Below are 10,250 nucleotides of genomic sequence, written 5' to 3' on the forward strand. Positions count from 1 at the left end.
TTTCGGGGAATCTCCTCCACACCTTGAGCAGAACCGTTGGAGCTGAGTGGATACAGGATGACTGGAGCGTTGTCGTTCTGATCCAGGATGAAGACGTTGACTGTGACATTGTTGCTTAATGACGGAGTTCCAGAATCTGAGGCAACAACTTGGAACTGGAAAGTTTTCAGTGTTTCAAAGTCAAAACTTTTTAGTGCTGAAACCGTTCCGTTTGCTTCGTTTATATTTAAAAACGTGGTTATAGTGAGCCCCGGGCTCATACGGACAAGTGAATATGTCACTGCCGCGTTTTCACCTCCATCCGCGTCAGTAGCACTGACTGAGAAAATGGACATTCCTGCCTTGTTATTTTCAAGTACATAAAAGGTATACGGGCTTTCAGTGAAAAGAGGCCTGTTATCGTTAACATCTTGCACCTCTACCTGTATTACCTTCGTTGATGACAAAGTTGGGCTTCCTAAATCCTTAGCTGTTACTGTAATGGTATACATATGCGTTGTTTCCTTATCCAGGTAATCTTTGGTAACCAAAGAGTATGACTGACCGTCAGGGGAGGGCTTCAAATCAAAAGGTAAATGAAGGGGCACGCTGCAAACCACCTGTCCGTTCACACCTGAGTCAAGATCCGTCACACCCATTAATGCCACCACGGTTCCAGGGGGCGCATCTTCTGAAATGCGACTCGAAAAAGATGTGATTTCTATTTCTGGTGGGTTATCATTCACATCTTCCACTCTAATAATTACGCTGCAGAGTGTGGACAGAGCCACAACACCTTTGTCCGTAGCCAGTACTTTAATCTCGTAAACTTGGGTTTCCTCGTAGTCCAGGCGTCCTTTCACAACTAGTTTTCCAGTTTTACTATCCAAATCAAACGTATCGGACGAGAGTCCTTTAAGTTTACTCTTTAAAGAATATTCAATCTCACCGTTCAGCCCTTCGTCTGAGTCAGATGCATTTACCGTCAGCAGAAATGTTCCAACGGGTGCGTTTTCCTTTATTGTTACTGTGTACTTTTGTTTTTCACACACTGGTGGGTTGTCATTTACATCTGATACAATTACCGTGACATTAATCGTTCCAGATTTTGATGGTTTTCCTCCATCTGTAGCTGTTAATAGTAACCAATGCTGAGCTGTATGTTCTCTATCCAAAGGTCTTTGTAATACTAGGAACGGAACTTTCCCGTCATCCCCAAATTCCTCTGTTTCCAAACGAAAATACTGGTACGGATTTAGCTTATATGAATGTAATGAATTCAAACCCACATCTAAATCGTGTGCTCCTTCCAGCTGAAATCGAGACCCCACTAAGGCAGACTCCAGCACCTCCAGTGTGTAATTTTCTTCAGGAAATTTCGGCGAATTGTCATTTACATCGAGGATTTCAACTACGACCTGGTGCATTTCGAGTGGATTTTCTACAACTGTTTTTAAATTCGTGACACATGGGGCAGTTTTTGCACACAGCTCCTCTCTGTCTAATCTCTGGTTCACTAACAAAACTCCATCCCTTGGATTTACCTCGAACAGATCTCGCTTTGTTCCTTGCACAACTCGAAGATTCCTATCAGCCAGTCTCCCAAGATCCAGTCCGAGGTCTTTGGCTACATTTCCAACCGCTGTCCCTGGTTTTAATTCTTCCTGAATGGAGTACCTTATTTGAGCAGAGATTCCTTCTAATTTGGTCAGAATCAGCAGCGCCAGACAAAAGGAAAACCACACATCCTTCCATCGTGCTTTCACGTCCGTGATCTCCATTGTTTGACAAAAGCTTTTTAATTGGCGGTGGAAAAAATCCTTAAACTAGCCTATTTGGGAACTTTTAATTCCCTCGAATGAAAAATAAAGTATAAATGTCTGCGAAAGCCATAATTTTAGCAGCAGGGAGTCTGTTAGGTCGTTCTGTCAAACCGTCTCTTTGGTTGTTACTGAGTATACATATAGAAGAAAAGATGGCCATTCATACGCCATCAGTGTGGTGATATGTAGTGTGATAGCACCACCCGCTGTCACTGTAACGATGCTGCACTGACTATATAACCTATCCCTTTCAATTTAGCCCGAATATTGTTGCTCAAACATTAGCCCACATCAGCATTTTACACAATACTAAATAGAAATTATGAGCTGACACTTTGAATATTTCCTTTTTATTTTTAAAGTGTACAAGCACATTCTGAAGTACAAACTCGAGAGAGTCGAGAGAGGAAGTCTCGCCGCCCCAGTTCTTAGGAGTTGAAAGTTTTACTCCCAGTAAGTCCTGAATATAGCCTTGACAGATTTCACCCTCTTGCGTTTCAGCTGACCATCATGGAATAACCAATATTTTCTTGTTATCCCTACATTTAACTGCTCTCAATAAATAGTAAGTTGAACTGAGCTTTTCTTCTCATTTTAGATTCTTCTTCCCTTCTAGATTTCCGGCAAACTAAATCTTTTTTGGGAGGAAATCTCCATGCAAACAATAGGAAAACATTCTACAAGGATTGATATGTAATACAAAGTTTTAACTACTTTAGTATGTTGATGTTAAACCTGAACACATTCTCTCTTCTTACACTGCATGCGGCCTTCCAGCACACACCCACAGTCTTTAGTCTATTTCAGATGTGAGCAGTGACATCGCATGGAATCAACCTGCAAGTACAGCTAGGAGTCCATTCACGTGGAACACATTGTTCTTATCTGAAAATAACAGCAGGCTTGCCTCTCTACCGCAGTGCATATAGAAATGCGTGGGGAATTGTAAGAGAAAGAAGAACACAACAATCCTCCTTGCAACAATTAGAAAAGCAAGTGACCATATAGCCTCAGATAGTCGCACCCCTCCCACTTGGTACCCACGTATTGGTTTTGGATTTACGCTAAATATATACGTGCGCGTGCACGAGTGTTGCAGCATTCTGCATCACTTCCTCCCTTTTCAACCTCGATCACCCTCTCTTTGCTGCAGCAGTGATGCAGAGTGTTACAAAGCACATATTTTCTCTCTTTTATTATAAACCCCTGCTAAACGAAGGTTGCAGTTATATTTTCACAGCCAAGCCTGGAAGCTGTGCATGCTTAAGTTGAGGGAGTGGTGCAGTCGTGCGGATATTACATTACAGGCACCTTCACAACTCCAGTGAGCAGAGCAGGTCGCCATGGCAACGCAGCTCTTTTAGGTGGGTCTCTGTCCGTGGTGCTGACAGCAAGCAGGCGCCCTCGCGAGAAGGAGAGGGGGAGGGGTGCGGAAGCTGTGAATTCTGCGGACAATATAAACTGCATCCATGTACTATATATATATATATATATATATATATATATATATATATATTTGAAGAGAGAGAGAGAGAGAGAGAGAGAGAGCAACTGAGATACCAGGCATAAATAAAAAAAACCCACTGATGTGTGGTGTGCATGTGTTAACCTACTAGTGCCAGCTGGTTGTTGTTCTAGCGCTTTTGTTACACACTGGTGCATTGCTGTGTCATGCATCACTGTGCTAGTCTGTTAGTAGAGCAGAGCAGCGGACAACAGAAACCATATTAATGAAGAAAGAGGCGGAGAAATGTTTCTTTTCTCATCCTGTTTCCTACTTCAATTGGCTCCAACACAGTTTAATCATAACTAGAGTCAATTTAGAAGCCTTTGTTCTTGTTTTGCATATATAGACGCAGACATATATGGAGGTTTTTCTTGGTTATGCTAGAATGTGATTCTGAAGTTTAAGTGTGAATAGAAGATGCTAAAATAACTAGTGCTGTTGGCCTGAATACTATTATTACCTCCTCATGACCTCATCTCCCACGGGGAGATGAGGTCATGTCTGCACACAAAGAGTCTCAAAGAGAGACAGCCTTATGCTTTCAGCCAGCCACTGAATAAAATACAAATACACTCATTATCTTTAAAGCAGTGTTCATGATAAACAAAACATTTTGCATTGTAACAAAATGTTTTATATGCCCTTAATTTATTACACAGCTCGTGGCATTTATCACGATTCATAAGGCTTTGTTTAAAGATTCATATACTGAAGACTCATGATGTGATTGCTCTTTTATTATGATTGTTTGTTTGGCCATATAATAACACATCGTGCATATATAGGGCTCATAGAAGGCAGCGAAGTAGAGACACATAGCTGGAGCCATTCCCTTTGCCATCATGACAGAGGAACCCTCATAGATTTCCTGAAATACTTACCTGTCAAAATGTCCCTCTTGCTTTCACTTCATATGATATATTCTTCAAATATCTAAATTTTTTTGTTTGTTTGTTTGTTTTTATATAGATTAAATCAAGAAGAGCTGGTTAGTTTAGTACAAAAATCAAAAAGCAAAACAAAAAAGCGGAAGCGGGTGGATGGATGTTTTAAATATATATGACAATATAATTTGATAATTTGAATTTTAATCCATACTTACATTCTAGTGGTGGAAACTTCAGATCTTGAAGGAGAGCAGCTCTAGAAGGGAGATTTTTGTGGAAATGTTTGTATATGGTTTACTTTAGGAAGGTTTTTTTTCAGTTTTTGTTTGTCTTGTTGGTACTCGTATTCATGATATTTTTCTTCACACCATCCATATTAGGGATAAGAAAAACAAACAAATAAAAAAGTCTTAGCAGCCTACAGAAACAGGAACAGCACTGTGTGCAAACCTTACCATGCTTTTATAGTTTTTGTGGAAACTGAACTGCAAGAAAACGAGACAGTGAAAGAATGACTGCAAAACTTATCTGTAGAATATCCTCCCACATTGTCTTGTGAAAATATGGGTTTTTGTTTCTAAACCTGTCTTAATACGCCACAGATTTTTCTTTTTAAAGAAGTAAAAAAGCAACAAATATATAATTACTTTAATAGAATGGTAATATAAAATGTGAAAGAGCAAATATCTTAATAAGGTAAATAAATCTGAAATTAATACAGTCAATTCAATAAGTATTAATACATTAATACAAGCAGGTTCTACTGTAGAGAAACTTGACTGAGTTGGTTGACAAGTTTACAAAGATGGGACAGGAACTTGAACTTTGGCATTTTAATGCATTTTATTATAATAGACGAGTGTGTCTCTCTCACTCTCGATACTATCCATTTAGATGGTTAGACAAGTATTGCTTAAAATGTATTACATTTGAAACAATTATTAAATAATCCAGCTATCTAAAATGAGTACTAAATGCCTTTTAGTTTATTCTGTTTAGTATTTAATGAATCTTACAGACCAAACCACAGATCACACATTACACAAATTACCATATATTGCACCATAAAAGTACCACTGTACAAAGGCCCTTACTGCATATGTTTTTAAGATATTTGAGCTTCTTAAAAGTAATGCTTTATGAGCTGTGCTAAACATACTAGTTGGGGTCATAAATCTTATGGCACAGGAGTTCCACTTTTTTCACATTAAAAGTTGCAAAAGCACTGGTATTGAAAATGAAAGGCATATTCAAAGATACATATAAATGAGATACTGTATATATGAATTATATCTGTATCCTAGATAAGGTGCTGCATATGCATATCCATATACATACAGTTAGTCAGTGATAAACATTAGAACAGCTTTCATTGAGTGAAATCAACCATAATAACATTGTTTCTGAAGTGTAAGGATTAAACGAACATGTTTGGTTCTTCGGTTTTAAACACTGCAGAAGACATCAAAATGAAGGAACAGCCAGAACTTGGATCTAGACATTGACAGGTGACTGTACATGTTCATGTTTGTGGTGCATATACTGTACAGAGTGCTAAAGGCTCACTGTATTCACTTGTGTTGCATTTAAAATCCAAGGCTCATTCTAGAGGAGCACATAAAATAAATAATAAGCGACATTGCACATTTTAATTTAGGCTTTGATTAAATCATTTTCTGAGTCCAAAGCAATGTCATTGTGCTGTTTTATAGATTTTGTTTGACATCTTCTAAACCTCTTAGGACATCATGATTAAAAGGTTATCGTTATACTGATTTACTCCCATTATTGTCCCATTAAAGTCGCTCCATATTGTTTGGAAAAATCAAGTGAAACAGTGAGACTTAACTGCAAAAATGTTGCTTAATATAATAAAATAACAAAAGCTGTCAAAAGTACTTGAATTCTTCCATGCAAAAACAACTTAAAGGCATAATGGCTAAAGGCCTTGATCTTTTCTGTTCTGTACACTTATTGATCTTATCTCTCAGCACTCCAAGTCAGCGGTCCCCAACCCCCGGGCCTCGGACCGGTACCGGTCCGTGAGTCGTTTGGTACCAGGCCGCGAGAGTTGAGGCTCGGGTGTGAAATGTATCGTTTTCAGGGTTTTTATCGGTTTTCAGCGTTATTTTGTTATCGTTTTTATCGTTTACTCGGTTTTCCTTGGTCTTTTACGTGTGTTATGAATAAATTCTTTTTTTCGGTACCGGTACTAGTTTTATTTTGTTGTATTTATCCGCGACACCTTAAAGGCCGGTCCATGAAAATATTGTCGGGCATAAACCGGTCCGTGGCGCAAAAAAGGTTGGGGACCGCTGCTCTAAGTCATACAGTATCTTCAGGCCTAGTTCACATATAAAGCACAAAGTCAAGTACAAAACATAAAAGTACTCAAAGTTACCACATTTACAAAATACTGATTTTCTCTTATTTCATACATTAAAACTGTAGGTTGGTGCTTTTCTGATGTTTAGTTAATTGTGCTATTTCACCTTAGTTACCCTATTTATCATACAACAAAGCTGTAGTAGACCAAGACAAAGCAGAGCAGTTAAAAATATGATATCTTATGCGTTTCATTTTTTGAAGAGAGCGAGAGAGAGTGTGTGTATTTTCAAGGCATTTCAACATTTCAATGTCCACCTTTTTACTCTTTGATGTGGCTTCTTTTAATATCCACTGGCACAGTTTTTCAGATAGTCCATTTCATTGCATCTCCTCTTGAAATTTTCTTTTTAACATATGACAGTTGAAGTGTGGTTGAAACCATGCTGTCTTATCATGCATACTGAATGGACAGGGATGCATTGTTGACTGGCTTTTCATGGGTTCAAAGATAAAGCTCTGGGCCATGTTTTTACAGACTCAGCAGGACAGACCTGGAGGGGGGTGTATGGTTAGAGGTTTCTTCTTTCCTCTGTGAAGCCATTCTTGTCAGTGTTAATCCTGTACGCTGCAGGTGGATGGGGGTCTTATGTGGAACTGCTGCTGCTGGTTGTGGATGCCTGCCAACAAGATGAAAATTAGACAAATTTCAAAAAAAGAACAAGAGCACTTGGGACTGGGCAAACTGACACATCTCATGCAGCCGACGTCTGTCGCTTATACAGGGCTTCAAGCAGAGGACAGACTGGGTTGAGGGATTGGGCGGATCCTTGAACATGTAGTGGGGAGGAGGCAGATCTATGAATACCATGCTGCAAAATTATGTGAAGGAGAGTGGTTGCTAGGTAACTGGGTGACCGGTTTCTCTTTACGCGTCTCCTGCACAAAGATTTAGGTCACAATTCAGTCTACAACAGACATTGTGTCATTCATGTTCAAACGTGTCATTCTGTGAAGTCAGAAACATTTAGTAGAATCACCGGTTTAACAGCACAGCCCAATTTCACTTACAAACATTCAAAAACAGGAAATAGTCCTAATATATAAGTGATGGATCATTAGGGGATGAACAGACATGCACACACACCATTCTTTTTGAGAACATAGTGATTCAATTAAAGGCATTTTTTTCTTGGCATATATTTCAGTTTTTCTCAGTTGCTTAGGCTCAGTTCCTGAATTAGAGTTAATGCTGTCAAAACAATATACAGAATCATTCACAGCACTGTGTTGCTCATCCACAGCATAAGGAAAATTTTTCATTATTCTTTAAATTTGTAAATCTTTCAGCAGGTCTAGACAATTTGAATGCTCATGGGTTGTATTTGTCTTTGTCATCAATATAAATTATTCTTTTTCTCCATGGAATAGTTTTTAATCTTAAACTCTATTATAGTATATGTTACAAGTATGAAACCTTAAACTTAAAATTAAAAAAAAAAAACGGAGGTGAGCTGTCAGAAAAATATGTGAAGTATGAAAACCTGGGGCCAGAGGTTTTTTTGTTTTTTCCCCCCATTTAGTATAGTTTATATTGTGACAATTGCAGGAAAAACATAGAGAAGCATAGGAAAAACCCTCACACTACATGGAAATGTAAGTGGTTCATTACAAACACAGAATTTTCACTTTGATACAAAGTGAAAAGAATTGGAGGAAAAGACTAGAAGTGAGGAAATTCGAAATAACAATCACTGTCTTCAGTCAAAATATCCCTGGTTCACACTTTTCATGTTGATATCAGAGGTATTTTTGCTAGCTCGTGAAGTTAATTTTCAGTTTTGAGTGAGTTACAGCCTCTTCATGGTAGGGTTTGTTTGTTTTTTGTTTGCTTGTTTGCTGCATGCATGTGCTGCTCTTGGTAATTAATCTTCAATGCAGAGAGTGTTGAAAATGTTTTGAGAAATCTACCAAAGCAACTGAGAAAACCTGTAACAGCAAAGGCCAGAACCTAAGCCAGCAAATGACAACAGTGTTGACTGAAGTGAAGGGTTTTTTTGTTTGTTTGTTTTGTTTTGCTTTGCTTTGGTTTCTTTTGTTTTGTTTAGTTTCTCAACATGATTGTCACTTTGTTCACCAAAAGCAATGACTATGACAGGAATACTAATTTAATACTACTTAATTTGGATGACTGTAATCGCTGAAATGTAAGCAAGGCTGTAAGCCATTACGATTATTTTTGTTTAATCTTTTTTATTGTCTGAAGTCAATAAAGGTCATGATAGTAATGTTTTATGCACCAAAATAATATAAAAGTATTAAGGGAGAAAACATAGTACTCAAATATATTAGCATGCTGTTAATCACTGTGCTGGTTAGACTGTATAAGAAGCTTTCATTAGGCCTAATGGATGAGACTGTAAGCATTAAAGCTGACACAAAAGTGGCAAAATGCATGTAATGTTAAGTAAGTCAAGTGATCAAAAAAAAAAAAAAAACATCTCCTCCTCAAAGAAAATGAAATACAAGACACTGAATAATACTAACATCCACCGAGAACAAAACAAACAGAAAAACAATTGAAACAATAGTTCTGTAATAATTAATAGAAAAGTTATCCAGGGTGGGGGAGTGAGACTTCTGCATACCTCCAACTGCAGAGCGGACTTCCTTCATTTAGGGTACTTTAGAGTGGGAAGAAAAAAAAAGCAATTCAGTGGTTAGGTCAATACAAGCACAGAAGGATTCTTTGTGTATGTGTGTATGAATCCAGTGATCACAGAGTTGGCACTATAAACTGAATGTTATGACTTATAAATAGCACAGAATAAGCGTGGTTAGTGTGAACCTTAGAAGGGAATACTGTTACAATGTGTGCTACAGAAGTAGGTCACAACACAGTTTTACATTTAGAGTACCATACTTACCAAGAAAGAAAGACAGACAGATATGACATAGAATAATGGCAAAATGGTATCATATTTAAGTTGTTTATTCTAACCAATAAATTAAGAGTTTTCTGTTTCTTCTCTCAAAACCTGTTCATCTCAACTACTGGAGATGAACTGCTTGCCCTAAGGTCATAGTTTCCTGCAAACATAGTGCAGACTTAAGTTTGAAGTTGTTCTGATGACCAGCAATCTCATATTCTGTATCTTCTTTATGTTGAAAGGTCATGTCATCAACAGCAAAAAACAAACAAACAAAACAAAATAGTAAGGACAATATAACTCTTTCAAAACCTGCAAAGAAAGTCACACTCCTATCTGATCTCAAAATGCATTTCTCCTGTTTGTTTTAAAATAAATCTTATTTGACTCGTGTACCTTTGCTCATGTGCCAGTTAACATAAAACTAAACACATTGACACCAGAGCAAAAACATATTTGGGTTTCACACATGTGAAACATTATTGTTGGCATTTTTTACTCTGTAGTCATTTTCTAAAGGTTGTAATGTCTCTCATGCAATGAGAAAAACATTTCCATTGCAGATATTGCAAGTATGTACCAGCGATTAAAGGTTTACATTTTTTTTTCACTTTGGAGTTTGTTAAACAAGAAATTGTAATAAGTAGTAGGTATCCTTTTTTAAAAAGAGTTTGTTAAAAAATGAAAAAACATTAAGGACCTATACCTGCAGAGTAGAAGCTGCTGAGTCACTAGTGTCTGTCAGCCCTGTCCCTCTCGGTATGCTGGACACAATGTACCTGGAGCCCTTTGGCAGAGG

The 10,250-nt window shown here is 37.8% G+C and overlaps 2 protein-coding genes across 6 annotated transcripts in view; both read right to left on the reverse strand.

Annotated features, from left to right (window-relative positions):
- Positions 1 to 1,948, reverse strand: part of LOC121815524 (protocadherin alpha-3-like) — a 29,380-nt gene extending 27,432 nt beyond the window's left edge. Inside the window, exon 1 of the mRNA XM_042226960.1 lies at positions 57 to 1,948. Coding sequence (XP_042082894.1) covers positions 57 to 1,760 — 1,704 coding nt within the window. The 5' untranslated portion in view covers positions 1,761 to 1,948. The remainder of the gene's footprint in view (positions 1 to 56) is intronic.
- A 3,227-nt stretch (positions 1,949 to 5,175) lies between these two features.
- LOC102309241 (protocadherin alpha-C2) overlaps positions 5,176 to 10,250 on the reverse strand; it is a 44,457-nt gene continuing 39,382 nt past the window's right edge. For 4 of the 5 annotated variants that reach the window (XM_042226948.1, XM_042226951.1, XM_042226954.1 and 1 more), the window contains one exon: positions 5,176 to 7,201. In XM_042226948.1, coding sequence (XP_042082882.1) covers positions 7,169 to 7,201 — 33 coding nt within the window. In that variant the 3' untranslated portion in view covers positions 5,176 to 7,168. Of the gene's footprint in view, positions 7,202 to 9,169; positions 9,206 to 10,250 lie in introns of all 5 variants that reach the window. The other variant, XR_006055161.1, reaches the window with a different exon arrangement.

The sequence above is a fragment of the Haplochromis burtoni genome, unplaced genomic scaffold (assembly GCF_018398535.1).
Source record: "Haplochromis burtoni strain Fernald_Lab_line unplaced genomic scaffold, NCSU_Asbu1 Contig_236, whole genome shotgun sequence".
Classification (NCBI taxonomy): domain Eukaryota; kingdom Metazoa; phylum Chordata; class Actinopteri; order Cichliformes; family Cichlidae; genus Haplochromis; species Haplochromis burtoni.